This window comes from Peromyscus eremicus, chromosome 2 (genome assembly GCF_949786415.1).
Source record: "Peromyscus eremicus chromosome 2, PerEre_H2_v1, whole genome shotgun sequence".
Lineage (NCBI taxonomy): Eukaryota > Metazoa > Chordata > Mammalia > Rodentia > Cricetidae > Peromyscus > Peromyscus eremicus.
The window spans coordinates 61,590,776-61,617,617 of NC_081417.1; the positions used below are offsets into that span (position 1 = coordinate 61,590,776).

A 26,842-nucleotide genomic window follows, 5' to 3' on the forward strand; every position below is an offset into this window, starting at 1 on the left:
TTTTGGGGGATGGATGACAGAGCTCAGAGGTAGAGCGTTTAAGAATATATGAGGTCCTATGTTCAAGCCACAGCACCACACAGAAAAATTGTAGGATTTTTTACGCACTCTAGATATTGCCCTCAGATTAAATAGACCAGTGTTTCTTCCCGTTGTTCAAGTCTCCTTCTCAGTCTGTTAGCTGTAACCATAGATGCACAGGAGCTTTTTATTTTGTGTCTTACTTACTTGCCTGTAATCTTGCCTCTGCTTTTGGTGTCGAGTCTAAGAAGTCATTACCAAATGTGACCTGAAGCTCTGTGTTACCTTCTAAGGACTCGGGAGTTTTAGGTCTTAGGTCTTCGGTTCATTTGTGCTTGTTTTTAGACTGTATAACGCAGAAGTCCAGCTGCATCTTTGCCTCTGATTATCTATTTTCCCAACACCATTCCTTGAAAAGACTGTTCTTTCCTCATTGGTATGTATCCTTGTTGAAAATGCGCTTGATCGTGAATGTAAGGACTTATTTCTGGGATTTCTGGTCTGTTTCCTTTATGTAGGTGTGTCTGTGTGCTTGCTCCAGAATCACATTGTTTTAATTACCACAGCTTTGTGATGATGTTTGAAATCAAGAAGTGTGAGAATTGCCAGCTTTGTTCTTGTTCAAATTCCTTTGTCTGTTCTACTCTGGATTTGTTTGACTGTTTTAGTCAAGCAGTCTGAAATGAAAATCAGTTTTGTGATCTTTTGGAAACAAAGCAATAAATGTAGCAAATTCTGATGAACAGCTAGAATAATTAACTTGCTCCCTGGGCTAGCACTGTCTGCATTCAGCGAGCTGACTGGCTGGCTGTTTCTGTGAGAGAAGAAAGATCATCTTTGAGACTTTGGAAGACTTCCAGGACTCCTGGTCTAAGAAAAAGGTGATTGTAGCCAGAGACTGTGGTCCACTGGTCTGCAGACTTGTTCCAAAGGAAAGCAGGGAGTTCTGAGAAAGTGTGCAGCTGGAGAACTGTACTTTGTTTTTGCATTTGTATTTGGGTATACTAAGATTCCCCAGAGAGGCAGTAAAGAGGAAAGGGATTAGGGGGCAGTCCAGAAAGACCCGTCTCTTGCTGAGTGTAATGGTAATGCCCGTTACACCAGGACCCAGAGGTAGAAATGGAAGCATCATGAGGTCAAGGCCAGATGTGGGCTCTATAGGTAAAGCCCAGCCTGAGCCACAAAGTGAAAATGGCTCAAACAAGAAGAGAGCAGGGCTTGGGGTGTAGCTCAGTGACAGAGTGCTGCCAAGTGTATGCTAGGCTCTAGGCCTGGGGACCTCGGATAGGGAGGAGAGAAAGAGCACAATACCTACAAAGATCCCATAGCAAGGCTCTTAGCCACGACAGAGTGCAAGGGAGCTGGAAGTGCAGCGGAGTTGTTAGTGGAAAGCAATGGTCAGATCTCAGCAAGGATTAGACATCAGATAGTAGACGACTTAGGAACTGTATGTGGACTCACCATTCAGTAAACACTATAAAACCAGAAGGGGCTAAGGAAGTAAAGTATTTGCCCTGCAAGTATGAAGAGCAGAGCCTGGATCCCAAGAGCACATGCAAAGAAAGCCTGGTGAGGCCGGGCAGTGGTGGCACACGCCTTTAACCCCAGCACTCGGGAGGCAGAGGCAGGCGGATCTCTGTGAGTTCAAGGCCAGCCTGGTCTACAAAGTGAGTTCCAGGAAAGGCGCAAAGCTACACAGAGAAACCCTGTCTCGGAAAACAAAAAAAAAAAAGGTTGGGGATTTAGCTCAGTGGTAGAGCACTTGCCTAGCAAGCGCAAGGCCCAGCTTGCTTTTATTGCTGTAATAAACAATATGACCAAAAGCAACTTTGGGAGGAAATGGTTTATTTCAGCTTAAAGCTTTTGGTCCATCATGAAGGGAAGGCAGAGCAGAAACTCAAGGTAGGACTCTGGAGGCAGGAATTGAAGCAAGACCATGGAGGAATGCCACTTTCTGGCTTGTTCAGCTGCCTTTCTTATCCAACCAGGACATCAAGTCATCAACACGACGACGCAGTAGTGATGGCCCGAACCCTACTGAAACAAATTTAGATGCATGTTTCATACATCCAGAACAGCTCTGTGAGACACATGATGTTGCCTCCAAACATGGCTCCAGTAATGAAATGACATGAAGAAGCAGATGAACATCTCTTGCCTCAGGTGGAACAATGTTGAAGTCTCCCAGAGGTTACCCAGCTGTCCAGAGATGTCACCTGCACATGAAGTCTCCCAGAGGCTACCCAGCTGTCCAGAGATGTCACCTGCACATTTGCCCACCCTCTACACCCTCCCCATTTCAGTCTCACTTTTCTCTCTTTTGGGCATGTATTGGCATCATCTCTACACTACTAATGCTCAAATTCGCACATGAATATCTGCTTGTGGAAAATCCCACCTTAGGCACTCCTCCTGACCGGTCTCTGATGGTATCGCTTCATCTTTTTAGATAATGATTCCTACTGCTTCCCAGCTTTTTTACGCCTTGACACAAAGATCAAAGTATAACATTTGTAGAACACATTGTGTGGGGTGTGGTGGTGCACACTTGTAACTCCAACACTTGGAAACTAGAGGCAGGAGGATTGGGAGCTCAAGGACAGCCTAGGATACAGTAAGGAGATCCTGCCTTTAAAAAAAAAAAGTCATGGTGCTGCACATCTTTAGTCCCAGCACTCAAGAGGCAGAGGCAGGAGGATCTCTGTGAGTTTGAGGCCAGCCTGGTCTATAGAGTGAGTTTCAGGACAGCCAGAAATACACAGAGAAACCCTGTCTTAAAAAACAAAACAAAAGCCAGGTGGTGGTACATTGCCTTAATCCCAGCACTCGGGAGGCAGAGGCAGGCAGATCTTTGTGAGTTCAAGGCCAGCCTGGTCTACAGAGCAAGATCCAGGAAAGGCGCAAAGCTACACAGAGAAACCCTATCTCAAAAAATAAATAAATAAATAAATAAATATATATATATATAAATATAAATAAATAAATAAATAAATAAATAAATTTTTTAAAAAACCAGCTGGAGTAAGTTTAAGGGAATTTGGGGAATCCTTTGAGGAACTTCAGTGAAATGTTTTCATTGTAATTACAATAAAGCCTTTTAAAACAGAGTAGTTTAGGGGCTGGATTTATCTCAGTGGCATAGAACTTGCCTAGCATGCACAAGGCCCCATGTTTGATCCCTGGCCCCAGTAAATATATACTTAGCAAACTAATATTAATTTGGCCAAATAGCAAAATATTTAAGTTTTATAAGAAACTTGTTTGGGGCAATAAGCTCTTTGTGACTTTGTTTTTCCTGCTAAAACACTGACAGGATTTATGACTGTATTTTATTGATAGTATTTTCAAATCCCTAGCTTTCGTATCTGTACTTGGCACACCGGTTGAGACTTTCTGTCCTATAAGCATGATGGTGTGCCCATAAATTGTACCCTACAATTTCCCTTAAAATACTGCACCTACCATTTACCTTTATCGTCTCCAATCCTGTTTTCAGAACTGGCAAACTTCTCCTGTTATGTGCTCATATCATGACCTGACTCTCTGAAGGACCTAATCTCTAAGAATGGAGAAGCTCAGTCACTGTAAGCCCAAGTGCTCACGTTCATTCCACTGACGGGCATTGTTAGAACTCCTTTTTCACTTTTTACATTTGTCGTGTGTGTGTGTGTGTGTGTGTGTGTGTGTGTGTGTGTGTGTGTGCTCATGCCACGTCGAGAGTGTGGAGGTCAGAGGATAACCTTTGGAAGTCAGTTCTCACTCTTCACCATGTGGGTCCTGGAAACCTAGTTCAGGTGGTCAGGCACAAAGATAAAAGTATAACATTTATACAGCACACCTGCTGAGCCATCTTGCCGGCCCTGTTAGAACTTATTTCAATTTGGTAATGTTTATTTGTGAAAATTATAGATGCTGTGGTACACATTAGAATTTCTTAGAAACATTAAGAAAGACTCAAATAAAAAGGAAAGCAGACGACACCGGAATTCTCTCTGACAACCCATTTGCCTTCCACTAGCTCTTTATTATTATTATTGTTGTTGTTGTTGTTGTTGTTACTGTTTTATTATTACTTTGTTCCTTCTTGTTCTTCCTTCTCCTCCTTCTCCTTTCTTCTCCTTCCCCTTCTTCTTTCTCTTCTTCTTTTCTTCCTCCTCCTACTTCTTTCTTTTCTTCTTTTTTTGAGACAGGGTTTCTCTGGCTATCCTAGAACTCACTCCATAGACCAGGCTGGCTTTGAACTCAGAGATCCACCTGCCTCTGCTTCTCTAGTGCTGGGGTTAAAGGCGTGCACCACCACTGCCTGACCATTTGAATTTCTTGAATACACTCCATGGCTGTTCTTGAGTTGGAACCTGGAATACCTCTGATTACCTTAAAGGTTAGTGGTGCTGCCTTTTGTACCATCCCCAAATCGTATAGATTCTGCACTATCCATCCTCAGCCTCAGGAACACAGACAGATCAGAGCAGTTCCCAGTACAGGTGAATCTGGCACGGTCGTCTGACTCCTACTGCTGCCCTAGTAGGAGGACCTGGATCTTAGAGCCAACATGGACACCATGGACACCATACTCTCCAGGGTCATCTTGGCCTCCAGCCAGATGAAACCCAAGTGGCCCTTATTCTCCAAGGGCTGGTATATTTATTGGTTCATTCAGCCCTAAGCATCCTGCGTTGTTCTAGGAGCTAGGGCTATCTTGGAAAACAAAACAAAATTCCTGCTTTCAAGGAATTTGCAAGTCAGACATGGCAGCATATCCACCTATAATCTCAGTATTTGAGAGGTAGAGGCAGGGGGACCTGGAGTTCAAGGTCATCCTCAAGTATATATAGTGAGTTCAGGACATTCCTGGTGGCTATGAGACTTTGTCTTCAAATACAAGCCAGTAGTAGGATGTGCTGAAGAAGAAGAGCAGGCAGATCACAAGATCTAGGCCAGTCTGGGCTATACCTTGACCCAGCAAGATGGCTCAGCAGGTAAAGAAACTCACTGCCCAAACCTGATGACAGCCTGAGTTTGATCCCAGTATCCCACGTGGTGAAAAGAGAGAACCCCCACAAGTTGTCCTATGACCTCCACACATGTACTATGACACTCTCACCTACACAAATACATACATGCAATAATTTTTAAATAACTATAGAGGTGACTCAGCAGATTGCTTGCTGCTCTTCAGAGACTGGGAGTTGAGTGCCCAACATCCACTTAGGTACATACACATAACTTAAAATCTTCTTTTAAAAATTATAGGAAAGAAGCAGACCATAAATATATAGGTCACTTGAGAGTGCATGCTTATGGAGAAATAAAGCAGGATAAAGAGTCCTAAGAATGTTTCTGTCTTGTAGAATGTCTGTCTTGAGAAGACCTGAAAGGAACAAACCACGTGGCTATCTAGGTAGAAAAAGGAAACATCGAATGATTTTATTCAGAAGAGTTACTTTGGCAGGGGGTGGGGGTGGGGAGGATACTCAGCTTTATTGCTCTCAAACTCCTGAATTCATGAACTTGAGCAACAAAAGAAAAAAATGGCAGGATTTTTTATTTATTTATTTATTTTGCCAAGGATCAAACCCAGGGCCATGTGTATAATAGTCAACCGCTTTACCACCGAGTTAAAATGCCCTTCAGGGTATTTTAATGATGGAGCTAGACTATGTGTTTGAGGAGAGAGACATAAATTTCTTATAGTGTTTAGCCTTTCTCCTGCTGACAGTTTCTTACTGTAGTAGATCTATTGAGTCTCACCCTGTGTATTCCCCTCCCCCATTGGCTCAGGACTTCCCAACGGGATTGACTTTGGCCAATGGAGGATTAACAAGCTTTCGTAAGAACTTACATGTTGTGGCCAATGTAACTAATCTCTGGTGGCACTTCTGTTCATGACCCTCCTGCCATGCTATGAGGAGTCCAGATCAGCCCCAGGGAGAGCCAAGGCTCAGCTGAACTCACAGCTAACAGCCTACATACAAGTCCTATCCCCAGCAAAGCCATCCCAGCAGTCGCAAGGATCAGAGGTAGGCTGTCCCTGCTGAGTCTCACCCTTAGTGCAGAATGGCAAGCAACTGAACATTTTTTATATCACCACTTTTGGAGAAAATGTGTTAAACAGCATTAAATAATCAGAATGCAAAGCACCACTAAACAGAGAGAGAAAGAGAAGCATTGTATTTCCACTGTTTTCTGCGTTTAAGGCCGAAATGTCTGAAATTTGAATCAAGACTCACCTTCCTTAAAATGAAAACTGCCTTAGGTACATGCATAAATGTCAGTTTAACCAGCCACAGTGGCTCATGCCACTGTAATCCCAACACTTAGGAGGCAGAGATAAGAGGGTTTTGGCAAATCAAGGCCAAAGTGGCTTACATAACTAGTACCAAGTTAGACGAGGCTACAGAGTGGGAACCTTTCTATAATTAAATAAATAAAAGTCAATTTATGTTTATGCCTGCACTCATCTGTGAACTCATGAGGGAAAGGATTTTGTCTGTCATGGTCATCATTGTTTGCTGACCTAGAAAAGACCCTGACATATAGTAGACAACATTTTAATACATTGGCTGAATGGGTGCAGGGACTGGTTAAATAGAGCACGTGCATGTGGAAGGCCCTGGGATTAATCCTTAGTGGGAAAAAACTGTTAGTAAGTCAATACTGATTCACTAGTTTTATCATTTCCTCTGCCTGAATGAGATGATTGTTTTATTTTAGGTGTATGGATGTTTTGCCTGCATGTGTATCATACATCATGTGAATATGTGCCCAAAAAGGCCAAAAGAGGGAGTGTGATCTTCTGGAACTAGAGCTACAGACTTGTGAGCCACTATGTCAGTGTGAGAACCCAACCCAGGTCCTTGGGAAGAACAGCCAGTGCTCTTAACGGCTGAGCTATCTCTCCAGCCTCCAGGACGATCATTTTTACAACTGTTACCATTATTAGAAAATGTGATGTTTACAATATAGAGACACTCTTCTAAGGACTTTATATAGTCATGTGTCTCTTAACAACAGGCATATGCCCAAAAGATAAATCACTAGGTGATTTTGTCATTGTGAAAAATTATATGGTGTACTTAGATAAACTAAAATGACCACAACAATGTAATCTTATGGAAGCACTGCCCTTAACCAAAACATCATTATATAATAATGGCTGTCTTAATTCATTTAGTCCTCATAATAATCCAGTTAGCTTGGAGCTATTATTATTCCCTGCTACAGATGAGGAAACTCAGGCACAGAAAGTATAAATAACTTGCTTATGGCAGATCCAAGATTCAAACACAGGGAATCAGTTTCCAGAATCTATATAAGCCAGGCTGGCTTCAAATTTGCAATTCTTCTTCCTCGGCCTCCCAGATGCTGGGATTAGAGGTGTATACCACTATCCCAGGCCTCTAGAATGCATATGTACTTCTCGTAAGAATCGGTATATCCTTAACCACTGCCCTGCTGTGCTGGATCTGGCAGTGCCCTTGCTGCTGAAGAAAAAGGTAATAGGAAATCAGAGGAGATAACAGCATCTTTTTCATGACAACCGCGTCATCATGGCAAAAGAGGCTGGAAACTGCTGGGTGGGATCCAGATGCTGCTCCAGATGGCCTTTCTGGTGTCAGTGATTAAAGGAAGAGGAGAGTCAGGACAAGAATTGGTGACAGTCACCAGGAAGAAAGATTTACACTGGCCCTATCCCTCAACCTCTAACTCCAGTGGCTGAAATTAATGGTGTAACTCCAGCCTGTGGGCTTAGCCAAGCCCCTCTCTCCAGAAGGGACCATAAAGTCCTCCGAATCTGTAGCAGCTGAGTTCTTTTTATGCTATGGTGATGGCAGGTCTTCCTGATGCTCAGCACAGAAACAGACAACAAAGGCCAGCCCTGGTACTGTTACCCTTAATGCCTCTGTGCTGGGAGACAGCGTGGATGCAGGGGCCTAGATGTAAGCCAGGCACACAAGGTCACCCACCAACTGATCTCTCAGTTGGATAAGTACGTTTCCCACCACTCTCACCACCAGCAAGTGTACACAAACTCTCTTATTTTCAGCCCCACATTTAAAGAAGATATGAGACATTTAGTATTAAAGCATTAGAATGAGCTGAACTTGGTAGCATACACCTATAAACCCAGCACTGGGTGGAGGGGGCAGATACAGGAGGATTGCCACAACTGTGAGGCCAGCCTGGGCTACATAGCAAGTTCCAGGCCAGCCAACAACCGTTCCTATCTGCATCAGAATTTGTGTGCACAAAAAGAATAGAGATGGAAAAAAATTAAACAATCTAAAAGACATCTGGTAGCAAAGCGAGGAAGAGAGTACAGATAACTACATAGATGCACATGTAAATACAGTACTGCCACATGAGTAACTTAAGGAGATGATGCTGGCAGGTATAGTGACATATCCCAGCTCTCGGGGAAAGATTAGGATTTTGAGCTTGAGGCCAATGTGGACTATAGAAAGACTTTCCTCAAAAGACTATAGTGTGGTTGGAGCAGACGGCTCTTCTAGCCTCCTCCAGAAGCAGGCAAGCAGGTGGTATATAGACATACATGCAGGCAAAACATCTGTACACATTAAATAAATAAATCTTAAAAATCTAAACATAAAAGTAAAAACAGGGTGGTGGTGGCGGCGCACGCCTTTAGTCCCAGCACTTTAGTCCCAGGCAGAGGCAGGTGGATCTCTGTGAGTTCGAGGCCAGCCTGGGCTACCGAGTGAGTTCCAGGAGAGGCGCAAAAGCTACACAGAGAAACCTTGTCTCGAAAAAACAAAAAAAAAAAATAAAAATAAAAAGTAAAAACGAACTATGATGTGTTAGGAATGTAGGAATGTAGCTCAGTGGTCGAGTGCTTGTCTGGTACGTGCAAAGCCCTGTGCTCAACCCCTAGCACTGGGAAAAAATGGCAAATGGAATTTATGAGTTTAAATTATCCAGATCAGAGGATAGTAAGAGACATTTTGTTCCTTTTCTTCTTTTTGAGGGGTTGGGTGCAGGAAACTAAACTCAGAGCTTTGTGCTTGCTAGACAAATGTTCTACCACTGAACTAAATCCCCCATACCATGGGGCTGGTGAGATGGCTCAGTGGTTAAGAACACTGGCTGTTTTTCCACTGGAGCAGGCTCAATTCCTATCACCCCTGTGGTGGCTCACAACCATCTGTCACTCCAGCTCCAGGGGATCCTCCACCCTCTTCTGGTGAACACGTGTCCTAGTTTGCCTCTCTGTTGCTATAACAAAACACTGAACAAATCAGCTTGAGGAAGGAAAGGGTTTACTTAGCTAACAGGTTAGTCCACCATGAAGGGAAATCAGGGCAGGAACTGAAACAGAGCTGTGCGGAGGTATTGCTTACTGATTTGCTCTTCATAGCTTACTCAGCCTGCCTTTTTAATTTATTTATTGATTGGTTTTTTCCAGGCAGGGTTTCTCCTTGTAGTTTTGGTGCCTGTCTTGGATCTCACTCTGTAGACCCAGGCTGGCCTCGAACTCACAGAGATCCACCTGGCTCTGCCTCCCAAGTGCTGGGATTAAAGGCGTGCGCCACCACTGCCCGGCACACCAAGCTGTTTTATACAGCCAAGGCCCATATGGCCAGAGGTGGCACTGCCCACAGTTAGCTGGGCCCTCTGAGTCAATTAGTGATTAAGAAAATGTCCCACAGACATGCCCACAGGCCAATCTGATAGAGGCAATTCTTCACTTGAGGTTTCCTTTTCCCAGGTGTGTCAAGTTGACAAAACTAACCAGGACATGTGTGAATGGGTGTGCTCCTCTGTGGGTGCTCTGGGGCAGCCAGAGGCAGGTGTTGGGTGTCATCCTCTGTGGCTCCACACTTCAGTTTTTTAAATAGGACCTCTCATGGAGCATCCTGATTTGCCTGGACTGGCTGGCCAGTGAGCTCCTGGATCCCCGTCTCTGCCTCCGCCTCTGCCTCTGTAATGCTGGCATTTCAGAGACAAACTACCACACCCAATTTTCGCTCTTTTGTTTTTGGGTCAGGGTCTCACTATGTAGCCCCAGATAACCTGGAACTCAGAGAGATCTGCCTGCCTCAGCCCAACAACCCCTGCCCCAGGCCCACCCAGTTCTGGAATTAAAGGCATGTGTTAAAAAAAGCCTACCTCACGCCTAGATTTTATGTGGGTTCTGGAGATTTGAACTCAGCTCCTCATACAGAGCAAATTCTCTTCCCCCAGTGAAGCATCTCCCCACCCTGCTGTTTTCTGTTGGAGATATGCTATTGTTGTGTGGCCCAGGCTAGCCGTGAACTCATGCATGGTCTCCTGCCTTGGTCTAAGGCCACCACCACATTCAGGACTTGAATTGTTTCTCTCTTTTTACATTCTGTGTGTGCATCTATGGACTATGTGGACCATGGCTTTCATCTAGAGGTTAGAGGACAGCTTGTGGGAGTTTGTTCTCTCCTTGCTCTGGAAAGCAAACTCAAGTAGCCATCTTGCCAGCCATTGAGTTTCTTTAGTATCGTGCTTAATCTAATCTTATCATGTTCACTGACTCTTCTATCAATTGTCTATTTGTATTATTTGACCATTTTCTGATAAATGATTACCATTTTATATTATGGATAGTAGATGCTTATGATTGTATTGCAATTGTTGTGTATTGTTAGCTGTTCACAGTGTCTATATCTATTTATACTTTTTGGCCATATAAAGATTTTGGCTAAAAATAAGGGCCATATTTCAATAGAGTACACTATAGCTCTCAGTAACCATGAGGCCAGATCACAAGTAGCTGGAAGTGGCTGTGGGCAGAACCAGGTAGTAATGATTCATGCTCCACGATAAGAAATATGAATTTTATTTCGGAAGTTCTAGATGACTTTAGGATTCTAACAGTTGATCTTTTTATTTGATGGTGCTAGTGTTAGGGTTCAAACTTGGGATTTCAGGTATGCTAAGGTGAGCACTCTACTCCTGAACTACACCCTGAACTGATGACTTATCCCATATATAAACTAAATTCAAAAAAGGGGGGGTAGTGTTGAAGGTACAGCTCAGTGGCAGCAGAACAGTGTGTGTGAAGCAAGCGGAGCACTTGGGGTAAACATCTAGCAGAGTAAGAACAAGAAAGGGGACGGACGGACGGGCAGACAGACAGACGGAGCAGGAGGGCAGGAGGCTGAGAAGGACAAGGAGAAAGATGACTGAAGCAAAGACAGGATTCTCGATGGTTCGGGACTACAGAAGTCATGGATACACCGGAGTAATCTGGCTTGCTTTTTCTTTCCTTTAAAGAAAATACTGTATTTTTGATGCCATGTTGCCCAGGCTGTCTTCAAAGTCCTGGGTTCCAGTAATAATCCTGCCCTAACCTTCAGAGTAGTTAGAACTACACTCTGCCACCACACCTGGAAGCCTTTTTTTAAAACAATAAAGACAACTGTAGTGGGTAGCTGTTCCAGCTTTGACCTGGAAGTACTACCCTCATTGAGGCTTCCTGTCACACCTACAAGGTGGGACTGAGAGAGGGGCCTTTAAGACCCGAGATCCGGATGGGCCGGCTCTCTTGGTTCCTGGATCCTGGATGGTGGATGTGGACCGAGCAGAGTTCTCCAGAGAACATCGCTTGACTGTGTTACACCTTTCCCAGACCCTTCAACCTATCCCTTCACTTGTGAGTTACCCCACAAAATAAACCTCCCTTTTAACTACGTGGAGTTGCACCAACAGACACCTGAAAATGTGAGAGAGAGAAAGGATGTGGAGTGAGTATGCTTATCACTTTTTCTAAACTGTAAAATACTTCATCTATGAGACCTTAACCTTGTTCTTTTTTATTTAAACTTTATTTTATGTGCACTGGTGTGAAGGTGTCAGATCCCCTGGAACTGGAATTACAGACAGTTGTAAGCTGCCATGTGAGCACTGGGAATTGAACCCAGGTCCTCTGGAAAAGTAGCCAGTGCTCTTAACCACTGGGCCATCTCTCCAGCCCCAACCTTGTTCTTGAAGTCCTCTGCGTGCAATTTGTGACAAGAAATTTTTACATTGCTAAGATTCTTTCTTAAGGAGGAAGACCAAGAAGGCCACAAGACAGACCATCTTCCTAAAAAAATTTCTGTGCCAAAGAGCTGGAACTGGGCATGTCCAGGGCCTTACTACAGTTCTACCCAAACCACACCCTACAACTACCCAGCGCTCATCGGAGATGATGGGGGCATGGCCAATACGCTTATCTGCCCTCAGGAACCCCTAACCCCAGCTTGGAGTGGCTGAGGAACCTGTGAACACTGCCTGGAGAAGGCTCTCTCTGTTACTCACCTGTGCACTCCCCAGAAAAAAAGAAAAGAAGCGGGACATGGTTCTGAACTAGGCAGAGGGAGGAAGATTGGGAGTTCAAGATCATCCTGCACTACACTCCAAATTCAAGATTGAGGCTAACCTGGGCTACACAAGGCCCTGTCCCAAAAAAAAGCACAAGAGAAAAGAAGACAAGAAGACAGGGTAGGGGTAACTTAAATTCAAAGTCCATGCTGCTTGAGAACACCACAGACAAATGTGTCAGCAAATATTCTCTCGCCCCTCCACACACAGGCAGTTAAACTACCAAGCCAGCCTTGAAGGCTGAGGGTATTTCCGTAAGGCAGAAAGAACATAGCCGCAATGGGAGGAGACTGAACACAAAGCCCGGGCGTGATGGCTCACACCTCCTAGCATCTGGAAGGCTGATGCAGGAGGACTGCCCTAAATTCAAAGCCAGCCTGAACCACAGAGTAAGGCAGAAGTGTGGGATTTATTTTTTTATTATTTTATGTGTATGTGTGCTCTGTATGTGCAAAAGGAAAAAACGTCAAATTAAAGCAATAAGATATTAATTTCTCACATACACCCCCAGACACAGTCTCAAATAACCCAAGTAGCCTCAAACTTTCTATATAGCCTCTGTCAGCCTTGAACTCCTGACCTTCTTTCCAGAGCCTCCAAATGCTGGGATTACAAGTAGAAACCAAGGCATCTGATTGCAAATTTTCACTTGTACAGCTGGCAAAGATTTAACAGAAGAACAGGACAGCAAAACAGAATCCCCTATATTTGCAAAGCCCACGCACACAAATCACCACGAAAAGTTATTACAGTTTTTAATTTGCGCTCACATTGAGTCAGCAATTTCAGTTCTAAGTGTCTGTGCTAAAGAAATATTTGCAGCCAAGTGTAGTGGTGCAGGCCACAATCCCAGCTCTTTTCAGGCCGCCAGGATTTCTGGTTTAAAGATATAACCTATTACTTGATGTGATACTTGAAAGGGTAACACATAAATGAGAAAAATCACATGTTTTCAGCCAAAACAAAAACACATAGAAGTTTGTAAGGGAAATCGCGTGGCTTTCGTGACTGAAATAGTGTAATGAAAGCATGAAGGCTGAAGAGACAAACAAGATGAAACTCCCAAACCTTCGCTTATTAAGACATACGGGCCGGGCAGTGGTGGCGCACGCCTTTAATCCCAGCACTCGGGAGGCAGAGCCAGGCGGATCTCTGAGTTTGAGGCCAGCCTGGGCTACCAAGTGAGTTCCAGGAGAGGCGCAAAGCTACACAGAGAACCCCTGTCTCAAAAAACCAAAAAAAAAAAAGACATACGGAGAGGTATGTCTCCAGATAGGTTTGAAAACAGTCTTTACAGCTCCTTTAGGTCTGGCTACATCCAATTGCCTTGATTTCCTTAAGACAGTGAGGTAACAGCTGTGCTGGTGAAGCACTGCACACCTGCGTTACCTACGTAAGGTAGAAGTGCATTGGTCCACGGGCCCAAACACACGCACCACCACCAACATTTAAAGCATCACATTCCACACCCTAGGCTTCCAGAGCTTTGTCCGTTAGAGAACGTGCTCAAGCTGGGCGGTGGTGGCCTTTAATCGCAGCACTCAGGAGGCAGAGCCAGGTAGATCTCTGTGAGTTCGAGGCCAGCCTGGTACCAAAACTACACAGAGAAACCATGTCTCGAAAAACAAAAACAAAAACAAAAAAAAAGAAAGAAAGAAAGAAAAAGAAAATGTGCTCAACTGCCTTTTGAACAAGTGCTGATTTATATTTTGTGACTTCTCTTGTAATTTGTTTTGTTCAACTTCCAACAAAAGTCTAAGCAGGAGGCTCAGTGGTTAAGAGCATATATTACTCTTGAAATACTCCGTATTTCAAGCTTGCACCTCCAGCTTCTTTGACGTGTCTCAATTGGGTTACTGAATAAGAAAAACACACTCCATTTCTCATTTTTTTTCTTTTGAAAGCCTAAGATTCACTTTGCCAACTACAGATTTTGATTCGCCGACTAGACCTAAAGACGGTCAGAAAAATTAAAATAACTAGGTAAAGGAATTAATTTCTTTTTTGCTGCTACTCTCCAGCCAAACTGGGTGTTAGATTGACTAGGAAGGCGCCCAGGGCCCTAAGTCTGCATGAGGCATTCCAAACGCTTCCCTGTTTGGTGCAGTCCCAGGTTCCCTCCGCCGGCCCGAGGCTCTGAGCCAGAAGGTTCTGCAGCCTGGGCTCGTCCAGAGGCTCTGACAGATGTGCACTGGGTGAAACCACCAGATCCAGAGCCTGCAAGGTCGGTCTGGGGACTAGGCCGGCCTTGCTCAGCATTTCTTGCCCGCGGGGCTCAGAAATAAGGGGCTGCAGGAAATCAGGCTCTCCGGGTGGGGTTCGGGTAGGGTTCCCACGGAGCCCCTTCCGCACAGCGCCTGCGGGCACAGGTCCCAGCGCTGGGAACCGGGGCAGCCTCGGAAGCCCACGGCTCGGGGACATGACCTCTCCACCTCAAGACTTCCGCACCCTGGGCCCTCACAGTCAAGAAAAGCCTCTAGAAGATTCCACGAGCTTTCGGCAACCGGGCTTGAGTCCACCCACACAAGGCCCTTGGGCGCCGCCGCCCCGGCGCCCCCGCGCCGTTGCCCAGGTAACTGAGGGGCGGTGGCAGCGGCGTGGGGCGGGACTTCCGGCGAGTGACGCGCCCGGGCTCGGCTACAAAAGAGGTCGGCTGCGGCGGGCCGGGCGGAACTTTCCAGAACGCTCGGCGGGAGGTGGAGGGGCAGCGTCTGCCCGAGCCGCGCTGTGCTACGCTCCTCTTTCCGCTCTCCGGCGCCGGCCCGCTCACCGGTGAGTCTCGGCCCTCGGGCTCTCCTCGGCCGCGGCGTGCGGCCCGGGCACCCGCCCGCCCGCCAGCCAGCCGGCCGGGGGAGCCGCAGCCGGAGGCGGTTGGCCCCGCGTGGGCGGGGGCTGCGGGTTCCCCGAGCCGGACTCGGTCTTCGGAAGGCCGCCGGGATGCCCGCACGCCACGAGGAGGCCCGAGGCCCGCGCCGGCTCCGCGCCCGCCTCCGACGCCTCTCGCTGTGCACCCCTCCGGCCCCGCCGCCCGCGCCGGGTGGGCAGCGCCGCGCACGCGCGGACCGAGGCAGGGGTGAGGGGCTGCGGGAGGAGCCGGGCGGAGGCTGCGGCTTGCGCTTGTCCTCGCTCTCCTCCCTCTCTTTGTTGAGGTCCGGCCTTCCCCCTCCGCCTGTTCGAGCTGGGTGGGAGGGAGAAAGGAAGGAAACCGTAACGGTCGGCGCCAGGTGCCGGGGAAACCCAGAGGGCGAGTCGGCTTGGCGGGCCTGGGGGACGAAAGTGAGTGAGCTGCGAGCGGGAGCAGGATGGCGGCGGCGGCGGCGGGGCCGGGGCCGGGGCCGGGGCCGGGGCACCTGCTCCCTGGAGCTGGGCTCCTAAGCCACTCCTCCACCCCCGGGAGTCCAGGGTCTCTTTCCGGCGAGTGTGTGGCCTTATCAGATGTACAAAGGCCGTGGTAGTGAACTAACCAGTGGACAGACCCATCGGTGCTGCTTTGGGCTACTAGCACAACCTCTGGGGAAGGGAAACCGGAAGAAGCCCGGCTACACATGTGTTGGTGCGGGAGAGTAGGAACCAGCTGCTAGAAAGGCTTTCGAATTCCCCGAAATCTATGTTTATGTTTAGTCTGTTAGAATTTGCAGCCGAATCCTATCAGGGATTGCTAGCTTATAAGAAGTTAGGGAGGGCTGGGTTCTTTATACAGCAGAGAACAGATTGCTTTAGTTCTGGTAGTTGAAAGCCAGCCATGGTGGCGCACACCTTTGACCCAGAGCTCAGAAAGCAGAGGCTGGTGGATCTTCTGAACAAAATTAAAAGCTGATTTAAAACTCACCCGTTTTTCTGATTTCAGGCTGTGAAAAATGGTGAAAGAAACCACTTACTATGATGTTTTGGGGGTCAAACCCAATGCCACCCAGGAAGAATTGAAAAAGGCATACAGAAAATTGGCCTTGAAGTACCACCCTGATAAGAATCCAAATGAAGGCGAAAAGGCAAGTACATTCTCAGACAGCTCAGCAGTGTTGCCGTGTGTGTGTGTGTGTGTGTGTGTGTGTGTGTGTATTTCTGATGGTGCCTGAAAGTCAAGGTCGTCCTAATACAGTGGCTGTGCTTTGTGACACTTATTTCTAATGGGATTTCTTTTTCTGAAACAGTTTAAACAGATTTCTCAAGCTTATGAAGTTCTTGCTGATTCCAAAAAAAGGGAATTATATGATAAAGGAGGCGAACAGGCTATTAAAGAGGGCGGAGCAGGTGGTGGTTTTGGCTCGCCCATGGATATCTTTGATATGTTCTTTGGAGGAGGAGGAAGGATGCAAAGAGAAAGGAGAGGTAAGAAAAATCTAACTTACCTGCAGCAGAATGAGGTAGCTGCTGATGAAAGACTGAGAATTTACATTAAGTGCTTGTTTACATGTTGGTATAATGTTAAACTCTGTCCATGAACTGCCTCTGATTTCTGGTGTCATTTATAATTGAGATTTTTATGTAAATCAAAATAGCTAAGCCAATCTAGTGGGTATATCCAACTCCACAGATTCCCAAACAGTAAGATAACAAAGCGTAGCAACTTGGGCTTCTAAGCACTTACATGTCTTGGGTCCTTGTCCCTAGAACACAGTGTTAAGTGCAGTGGCCTTTTTCAGTTAAAGATGACAAAAAAGAGTTGTCTGTGGGCTGGACAGACTTCTTGGGAAGATAGTATTGGAGGTCAAAATAGTACTTCATTCTCAATATAGTTTGCACAAGCTGATGGGTAGAGACAGTTCTAGAACAGATTGGTAGGCCATTTAATTTCACTTTGCCCTTTTAAAGGTTTAGGAAGACTTAGAGAAATTGTTTACTGTGTTTTTCAGCTTTGGCCCTGAGAAATGGCTCAGTGGTTAAGAACACTTGTGTTCTTTGCAGAAAATCCAGGTTTCCTTTCCCAACACCTACATCCAGTGGCTCACCACTGCCTGTAGCTCCAGCTCCAGGGGATCTGATAACCTCTTCTGGCCTCTGGGCTTTCACATATGTATGCACACAAATTAAAAATGAAAGAAGCCAGGCGGTGGTGGCGCACGCCTTTAATCCCAGCACTCGGGAGGCAGAGCCAGGCGGATCTCTGTGAGTTCGAGGCCAGCCTGGACTACCAAGTGAGTCCCAGGAAAGGCGCAAAGCTACACAGAGAAACCCTGTCTCGAAAAACCAAAAAAAAAAAAAAAGAAAGAAAATGTGTATATCACACTCACCTTGTTGTTGTTAGCCATAGGATGGTATGGGCTACTGAACAGTTTTCACTAGCCTTCTTGGCTTGCTGCTGCTTTGGAAAGTATACTTGGTCAGTTTCCAGAAGCTTTGTTTTTCTTTTCTGGTGCTCTGTATACAAAGTTTGGGATAGCCTACTCACATGTTCTCTTTAGATATGGAAACCCAAAGTGAAGCTGGAAACAGAAGGATGTGATAACACTTAACACCTTGTTTAAGAGTAAATGTTCCTTTAGTTTGATGTTCAGAAAGGATTGAAGCTGTTCAGTTAACCAACCACTCAGTACTGTCTTGTGTGGGTAAAGTCCTAGTGGAAGGATCACTAGCTAGGAACTTATTAACCATAGATGGGTGGTTTTATTTCCATAGTCTGGTTGTCCTTATGTGATCTCAACCACCTACTTCCCATTGAAGTAGGTAAATTACACGTGACATTCCTTTGTAGTCACTAGCCAGATGAGGATCTTTAAATTGAGATTAATTTAAGATGGGAAAAATTCTCTGCAGCTGAGGTCGCCACCACACTTAAAGTTGTGTCCAGTGATTGTGAATAGTAGTTGCTATATTGAACACATAAAATGTGTCCATTGTTACAGAAAATTCTGTTCTATTACAATAGGCATAAGAAATTTATCATTTGAAACAACCAGTGATAGCCTGGCAATAAAAACTATTGAAACAGAAGTAGGAATTGCTGTTTCAATCTCCAGCCAATCTTGATTAGAAAGAATTTACTGTTTGGATGAAGTAACTGGCCATGTTGCTTAATGCCTAATAAGTGAAACCTTCAAAGGGATACATGCTTTGAATTATTGTGAAATGTGCCTGAACATTGAGTGACTTTTAAGGTAGTAGTAATTGTTGCATTTCTAAGAGGGCCTCTTAGGATTAGATCAGTTTGAGAATCAAATATTGGATGAATGTTGTATGTGGGTATAACTCAACAGATACACAGGATGAGGCTGGTCTTTGATTATCCTTTTTCGTTTTTACAGTGTCTTCAGCAAACATTACACACAGGTTTTTAATGAGCAGTGTTTTGTTCCAGGTAAAAACGTTGTGCACCAGCTCTCAGTGACCTTAGAAGACTTGTATAATGGTGCAACAAGAAAACTGGCTCTTCAGAAGAATGTGATCTGTGACAAATGTGAAGGTAAAGGTTCTTACTGGTGGGTTGTTAAATAGTTTTTGAGATAAGGTATTACAGATTATTAGGCTGGCCTTGGACTTGTGTCTTCTGTCTCAGCCTAAGTTCTGGGATTACCCATGCCTAACTTTGGATAGACAAAACTGATGCTACATTAAAAGCAGCTGAGCCTTCCACCAAGAAAAACTTGTAATGGCTTTCTTGTAACATTTTCATGCTCTCCTGTTCAACTTCCACTGAACCCCTCCTGTTCCTTAGTGTATTCCTCTGTATGCCTATGTTTTGATGGCCCAGTGAGTCCTATTAGAGTCCCTTACAGGACTATGGGTGAGGGAATGTTTACAAAAGGACAGGCACCTTAGTCGGTGGCTATGTTACAGAAGAAAATGTCTCTCCAAGGGTGAGGTCTTGACAGCAGCTTCTCCCTTTATTATAAGGTGTTGATAGAGGCAGGCGGATCTCTGTGAGTTCGAGGCCAGCCTGAGCTACAAAGCGAGTTCCAGGAAAGGCACAAAGCTACACAGAGAAACCCTGTCTCCAGGGGGGAAAAAAAAAAAAAAAAAAAAAGTTGATGGGCCCAATATTGTATAGATCCTAAGTAGCACTTTTTTTTTTTTTAAACACACTTTGTATATGTATGTGCATGTTGTGTTGTCCATGTGGGAGATGAGAAGACAATTTGTAATCAGTTTTCTTCTTCAACCATGCAGGCATTAAAAGATCAAACTGGGGTTGGTCAGGCTTAGTAAGGCCAGCAAATCCTTGTCTCAAGGGGGAAAAAATGTGATGTAGGAGCACATTAATTTAAGATTGTGGTGCAGGCAGTCTTGGAGTTACTTCCTGGCTCACTGTTCCCTTAAAGTGTTCTCAAGAAAGTGAAATTCTGCAGTTGCTTGCAGGCAGAGATCTTCACTGTTAGGCCTGCCTACTTTGAGCTCTAACTGGAAAGGCATGACACCCCACCCCACCCCCTACCTGTGTTATCTCTGTACTGCTTCATGCAGTACCTATGGAGGCCAGAAGAAGGCATCATATCCCCTGGAACTAGAGTTAGAGGGTTGTGAGCCACCATGTTGGTTCTGGGGATCAAACCAGAACCAGGTCCTCCGGAAGAGCAGCCAGTACTCTTACATGAGTCGTCTCATGAGGCCCTGCCTTCCCTTGCTATATCTTCTCCCCTTCCCACCCCTTTGTTTCTACCCAAATCCTAAGAATTCAGCTCTGACACTCCTGGGCATGTCCATGTCTAAAAATTGTCATGCCCTCACTCCCCTCGCCAACACACACAATTGCTTGCTGACCTCCGTTGTTGAACCATTTCAAAAAGCAAGACTTCTCACCCTCATGGCAGCTGCTGAGATTTGCAGCTTGCCTACATTGTTTTTCTTTCTTTCTTTCCTCTCAAACTTCCAAAGAAAATATTTTAGAAAACTCATGGTTTTGAAACGGCCTCTTTTCGAGTCTGACTTGTACATTTTAGGACAGCAGTCCACACAGCCTTGAAAATACTGAGGGGTTAGATTCTGTCTGCCGCTAAGTTCATACACAAGTTTCTTTTGAAACTCTAGGCCGAGGTGGTAAGAAAGGAGCAGTAGAGTGCTGTCCCAACTGTCGGGGGACTGGCATGCAAATAAGGATTCATCAGATCGGACCAGGAATGGTTCAGCAGATTCAGTCGGTGTGCATGGAGTGCCAGGGTCATGGAGAACGCATCAGTCCTAAAGACAGGTGTAAAAGCTGCAATGGGAGAAAGATAGTGCGAGAGAAGAAGATTTTAGAAGTTCATATTGATAAAGGTGAGTTCTGATTCATGTTTTTATTCTGACAGTTTATTCATGGTGTATAATGAATTTTGGTAATTTTCACCCCATCCCTCATTATCTTCTGTAGCTCTTCCCATCAGTTTTCATTGTCTTGTGGTAGGGTTGTTTGTGATACATGGGTTTAAATAGGTTAGGAGTGCTTACATGAACATAAGTGGGGATTATACATTTACTGGAACAGAGGCAATTTGTCAGTGGCTACACCGTCAAAGAAACAGACTCCCCTCCAGTAAATATCAACTGCCAATAATTCTAGAGAGTGTGTGGCCTTGTGAGCCTGTCCCTCATTTATAATTATTTTTAAAACTCTCTTTAGATTAGATGAATGATCCTAAGTGTCTTAGTGTGTAAGAGTAGTCTTTCTGGCTAAGTGGCAATAATTAAAGAACACTTTATCCAAAATCAGTTCTTTGAAGTGCAACTATCCTATCTTAGGAATTAAGGAATAACAAACGATGTGTGTGAGGTGAAGAATAAGCTTACATGTGCAGGGGTTACAGTCCAGTATAACACATCTTTAAAGAGTATGTGTGAATATCAATCCTTTTTTTAATTGGTTCTTCAGCTTAATAAAAATGTCTTTTTCTCTTAGTGAGATGGGGATATTTTCTGTGTTGCAGAGGCTGGCCTCAAACCCTGTCCTTTGACTGAATAACTTGTTTCTTTATTTTGAGATAGGATGGGACTTCTGTAGCTAAGGGTGACCGTGAACTCTTGGTCCTCCTGCCTCACCTCCCAACCGTTGGGATTACAGGTGGGTTACAGTTAATTCTCATTCGAGTTAAGAGTACAGTAAAAATGGTTTGGGGGCTGGACAGTGGTGGCACACACCTTTAATCCCAGCACTCAGGAAGCAGAGGCAGACAGGTCTAAGTTCAGGCCAGCCTGGTCTACAGAGAGAGTTCCAGGACAGCCAAGACTACACAGAGAGCCCTGTCTTCAAAAACAATAACAAAAAAAAAAAAAAAAATTGGTGGTTTTTTAAGTGGTTCTCCCCGCCCCCAACATATTTTTTTATCAATAGAACCTAGTTCTTGCACCTCTGCTGGAAGCCATCTATTATGGAGAGTGACATTTCAGCATCCTATCACACAGTTTTTAAGATTTCTTTTCAATGGCTTCTTGTTTAGGCTGTTACTGTTTGGGGCACGGGGTGATAAGAGGTTGTCACAGAAGTCTTCATGTCCCTCTTTCTCAACTGTGCGTCTGCAGTCATGGCTATCACTGCCAACATAGCTTATTTGCTCTTTTCGGTCTTTGGGAGTGGATCATGGGCTTCCACATGGTTTCTGATGTCAGCACAGACCATGAACAGGGCTCCTGGTTGCAGTAGGGCTATGGACCCAGACAAGGCCCTCCGATGCAGCTGGGATCATGTACATCTACAGCTTCAGGCCACAGCATAGACCATGATATCTGCCCAGCCTTCAGTGGCAACATATATGGGCCACTGTTTTAAGTTTTTAACATTTTTCAACAGGGTTTCAGTATGTAGCCCAGACTGCTTGTGCCTCAACAGTGCTGGGATCATAAGCCTGCCCCCCAACTGTGGGCTCTGGGCTCAGCAGATATCACTGATTGTATAAGCATGAGGACCTGAGTTCAGATTCCCAGCACCAAGGGGGAAAATGCTAGGTATGGCCATATACTAGTCTGTATACTGCAGCCCTGGAGGTCTAGGGGTAGAGACAGCATCACTGGGGCTTGTGGCCCAGCTAACTCCAGGTTCAGTGAAACAGAAGGATGCCTGACTTCTCTCCTGGCCTCCATGAACAAGTATACATGGGTAAAACACACCAAAAAAGGTTAGAACTTTATTAAACTAAAGTGTGTGGGCCTGAATTAGACGCAGGTAGGAATCTCAGCAAATACATACCTTTTAAAAAACATTTGCTCTATTGAAAAATACTCAGTATTTTGCATATAGACTGCATGGGCTAAGATAGTATCCAATAATAAAAAGCTGCCATTTGGATTTTTGAGACTGGCTGTCCTGGAACTCACTCTGTAGACTAGGCTGACCTTGAACTCATAGAGATCCTGCCTCTGCCTCCTGTGTACTGAGATTAAAGCTGACACCACCTGGCCAACACTTTTTGTTTCTAAAGAGTCCAAGCTAGTAGTAACCAAACCCAGGGCCTTTGCATGTACTGGGTAATTGTCTACCACAAAGCTACCTATTGCAAAAGATGATGAGTTTTTATTGTAGTTTTTGAGCAGAAAGAACATGGAGGGAAAATGAGAACTGAGAGAGGCTTTGAAGGACGAGTGCTCAATTTTGGATTTTTAAGTAAACCTAGTAGTTTTCTTACTAGAAATACTGATGGTACAACAAAAAAGGCAGTTGACACTGCTGCTCACTTTAATGGTAGTGACTACAGATTATTATACAATAGAAATAATTAACAGTGGTTATAGTGTTTGCCAGGTGCCAGTTTGGTTCTAGTATGGGCATTTTTAATCCTCAGTTCCTTGAATGAAATGTCTCTTTGCGAAAGTTGAGACTTAGGATGGATATGCAACTAAGTAGGTATTTTTTCTGAGATTAGAAGCTTGATTCTTTGTAGAGAGTTGTATTATCTACTGTTTAATAGCCTGCTTCAGTACCAACTGGACTGGATTAAGTCATTTCTGTGGTATTTGCCATTCATGCTTTAAAACAAAGCAAAACAAAACTGTCTATGTGCATGCATATGCTGGCCTTCATGTAGAGGTCAGAAGGACACCTTGCAAGAATTGTACTGAGGATTGAACCCAAGGCCTCAGCATATGCTGTACCACTGAATTACATCCCCAGACCACATCTGTGTTTTAATAGATTTTATGATCTTGACCTTCGTGTCTGATATCAGTAAAAGTACAGAATCAATCTGTGTTTAGGTATGAAAGATGGTCAGAAGATAACATTCCATGGTGAAGGAGACCAAGAACCAGGACTGGAGCCAGGGGATATTATCATTGTGTTAGACCAGAAGGACCATGCTGTTTTTACACGGTAAGACTTAATCACTCTCTCACGCTGTCTGCTTGCATACTTGTTGAGTTCTAGTTTAAATGAGCTTTCACTCGCTCTTAGAACACAGAATAAATAACATAGGTATGTTATTTATTCTGTGCCTCTACAGTTCTAAGTGGCTGGAAGTAGAATCAAGATTTTAGCTTTTTGTCTTAAAACTAAATTGTTGACTAGATGTTTTCTATGAGTGTGAATAGCAGACAGCTGGAGAAAGCCATAGAGAAAACCTTGCTGCCTTCCCCACCTCTTCAGTCTCTGCACAGTCGATTCAAAGTAATGCCCTTCACCAGTTTCCCTTCCTTGGTTCATGCTGAGTTTAGTTGTCTTATGTGTAAATACCCAAACTATCTCAATAAGAAACTAAAATTGGGGCTGGAGAGATGGCTCAGAGGTTAAGAGCACTGACTGCTCTTCCAGAGGTCCTGAGTTCAATTCCCAGCAACCGCATGGTGGCTCACAACCATCTGTAATGAGATCTGGTGCCCTCTTCTGGTGTGCAGACATACATGCAGGCAGAACACTGTATACATAATAAATAAATCTTTTAAAAAAAAAAAAAAGAAAGAAACTAAAATTGAGGCTCTGTTAAGTATATATACATGTTCAAGTCTGCTGTACTGAATTTGTATCTTGAAGCACAAGATTTCCAAATTTGACTTGGAGGTGGGTTACGGGGACAGTGTGTGGAAGGGACTTGTTTAGGAAAGGATATTTCACAGGTGTTTATCTATGTTGGAAAAGAAGTATAAATTGAGAAGTATAAATTGAGCATCTGTTAAAAGATGCTATCATGAGCCGAGCGGTGGTGGCGCACGCCTTTAATCCCAGCACTCGGGAGGCAGAGGCAGGTGGATCTCTGTGAGTTCGAGGCCAGCCAGGTCTACAGAGCGAGATCCAGGAAAAGGCGCAAAGCTACACAGAGAAACCCTGTCTCAAAAAAAAAAAAAAAAAAAGAAAGATGCTATCATGATGTAGTAGGCACCAATACACGTATTAGCAAAGGACTTTTTACTGTCCCTTGAAAACAGTCATAATTGGCACAAATAATCAAAGATCCAGCCCAGGTCTGTTTCGGTTTACACTGATTCCTGTTTTCCAAATGTGTATTGCCTTCCTTTAGCCTCGGTGTGGTTTGTTTTTCTCTCCCCTATTTAAGAAACTAGATTTAGGGGTTGGGGATTTAGCTCAGTGATAGAGCGCTTGTCTAGCAAGCACAAGGCCCTGGGTTCGATCCTCAGCTCCAAAAAAATAAAAATAAAAGAAACCAGATGTAGCCAGCAGTGGTGGTGCACACCTTTAATCCCAGAGCTCTCTTGAGTTCTAGGACAGCCAGAGCTTTTACACAAAGAAACCCCATCTGGAGGGGGAGAGGCCGTAGATTTAAAATTGTTTAAGACGAAAGCAGGCCTGCCTTGATCTTCCTGCCCTTTGCCTCCTACCTGGCAGTATAGGCCTACACCACTGTGTGCAGAGCTCTGTGGTAAGATTTTATAGCTTGTTGGAGCAAACAGCTGGCTGTTTCCAGATAATTTGCTAGCTCAGCTTTTCAGTTGTTTGTTTTCCAAAAATGGTAAGTTTGCCCACTGTGGTGTATATAGTCATTTGGTGATTTGAAAGGTGTAACTGTGCCTTATGTTTGCATTGCTGTAGACGAGGAGAAGACCTTTTCATGTGTATGGACATACAGCTGGTTGAAGCGCTGTGCGGCTTCCAAAAGCCAATATCCACTCTTGACAACCGAACCATAGTCATCACCTCTCACCCAGGTATAACTAGATGAACCTGTTTTCCTGTTTGGACTTCTGAGGGGAACAGTGTTGTCCTTTCCTTCTTTGGTTATATGTCCTTCCTAGGGCTGAAATGAAATTACAGGGCCTTGGATAAATGTCGGTCACCTCTTAGAAAAGCCATAAATGAAGGCAGCAGGGTTGTTGGGCCAGTTAGCTCAGAGGTGTTTTCTGTGTGTGCTGCTTTTTGTTTTGTTGTTTTTGTTTTTTTGCCTTATGCAAATGTGACCATACTTAAAGAATTTGGCTTGAACATCTTCAGGTCAGATTGTCAAGCATGGAGATATAAAATGTGTGCTAAATGAAGGTATGCCAATATACCGTCGGCCATATGAAAAAGGACGTCTGATCATTGAGTTTAAGGTAAGCTGTAATGCTCAAGGACATTTAAAAATGGTTATCTTACTAAAATCTAATGTACCACATTCATTTACCTTTGTTCAGGTACTTCTTGGTACTATGACAGTTAACTTCTGTTAGCATCTGGCCTCGGTGGTGTGCCCTTGTAATGTAGCACTTGAGGGAATTGGGTAAAGTACACCTTTCATTCCAGCACTCAAGGTCAGTCTGGCCTACAGAGCAAATTCCAGGACAGTAGGACTACACAGAAACCCTGTCTGAAAAAAATAACTAAAGAAATGGGTAAATGCATGCTTTTCTGAGGGAAATAGTTCCAGTGTACCTAAAGGATCTAATGATAAGATCAAACTTAACTGCAGTTTCTTTTTTTTTTCAGGTGAACTTTCCTGAAAACGGCTTTCTCTCTCCTGATAAACTCTCTTTGCTGGAAAAACTCCTTCCTGAAAGGAAGGAAGTAGAAGAGACTGATGAAATGGATCAGGTAGAACTGGTGGACTTTGATCCAAACCAGGAAAGACGGCGGCATTATAACGGAGAAGCATACGAGGACGATGAACATCACCCCAGAGGTGGCGTGCAGTGTCAGACCTCTTAATGGGCCAGTTACTCTGTCATTCTATATGCAGTAGTGAATGTGGGAAGGACTGTAATCATAATATGCTCACTACTTGGCTATTGTTTTTGTTTTAATATTCAACTATAGTAGTGTTTTAAAAGTTAAATGAAGAATAAACACAAATATAAAAGCTCTGACTTTGCCCTGTATGTATGATGACTTCAATGTGCAAGATGAAGTTTAATACTTGTAAAAAAAAAAAACTACTTTAAAAAGTTCCCTAGCATCTGTTAGGTCATATCTTGTGTAACTGATAATAGCTGTGTACATTAGACTGACAAGCTAGGTATGTGTTATATGACCCTTAATTGTTAAGCTGTGGAATTAAAATTCTGTATTTAATGGTAATCAGAAAAAGAAAACAATTAGTAGTGACATGTTGGTCTGTCTAGTTGTATGAAGTGGACTAATTGTGATGCCTTTGCATTGTATTGCCTCAGCCATTACTAGAAGGTGGCATAATACCTAATT

The 26,842-nt window shown here is 44.4% G+C and overlaps 1 protein-coding gene across 6 annotated transcripts; it reads left to right on the forward strand.

The window, feature by feature from the left end:
• The first annotated feature begins 341 nt into the window (after positions 1-341).
• On the forward strand, positions 342-26,505 carry Dnaja1 (DnaJ heat shock protein family (Hsp40) member A1). 6 transcript variants are annotated; one of them, XM_059254117.1, is made up of 10 exons: positions 346-457; positions 11,862-11,909; positions 16,223-16,364; positions 16,527-16,704; positions 18,671-18,775; positions 20,338-20,565; positions 23,473-23,587; positions 25,259-25,374; positions 25,658-25,758; positions 26,132-26,505. In XM_059254117.1, exons 3-10 carry the CDS (start codon positions 16,233-16,235, stop codon positions 26,348-26,350), a joined length of 1,194 nt encoding a protein of 397 aa, XP_059110100.1. In that variant the 5' UTR covers positions 346-457; positions 11,862-11,909; positions 16,223-16,232; the 3' UTR covers positions 26,351-26,505. The 6 variants fall into 6 exon arrangements, with proteins under 6 accessions (XP_059110102.1, XP_059110100.1, XP_059110104.1 ...); XM_059254119.1 differs by lacking the exon at positions 11,862-11,909 and having other exon boundaries at positions 342-457; XM_059254121.1 differs by lacking the exons at positions 346-457; positions 11,862-11,909 and adding an exon at positions 14,923-14,947.
• Positions 26,506-26,842: the final 337 nt, after the last annotated feature.

What these genes read in the sequence shown, in the direction of transcription:
- Dnaja1 (XM_059254119.1), top strand. Translation starts at nt 16,233, where the DNA reads ATGGTGAAAGAAACCACTTACTATGATGTTTTGGGGGTCAAACCCAAT. An exon ending in GACCATGCTGTTTTTACACG is followed by an intron (nt 23,588 to 25,258) that starts GTAAGACTTAAT and finishes GCATTGCTGTAG; the next exon opens with ACGAGGAGAAGACCTTTTCA. An exon ending in AGTCATCACCTCTCACCCAG is followed by an intron (nt 25,375 to 25,657) that starts GTATAACTAGAT and finishes GAACATCTTCAG; the next exon opens with GTCAGATTGTCAAGCATGGA.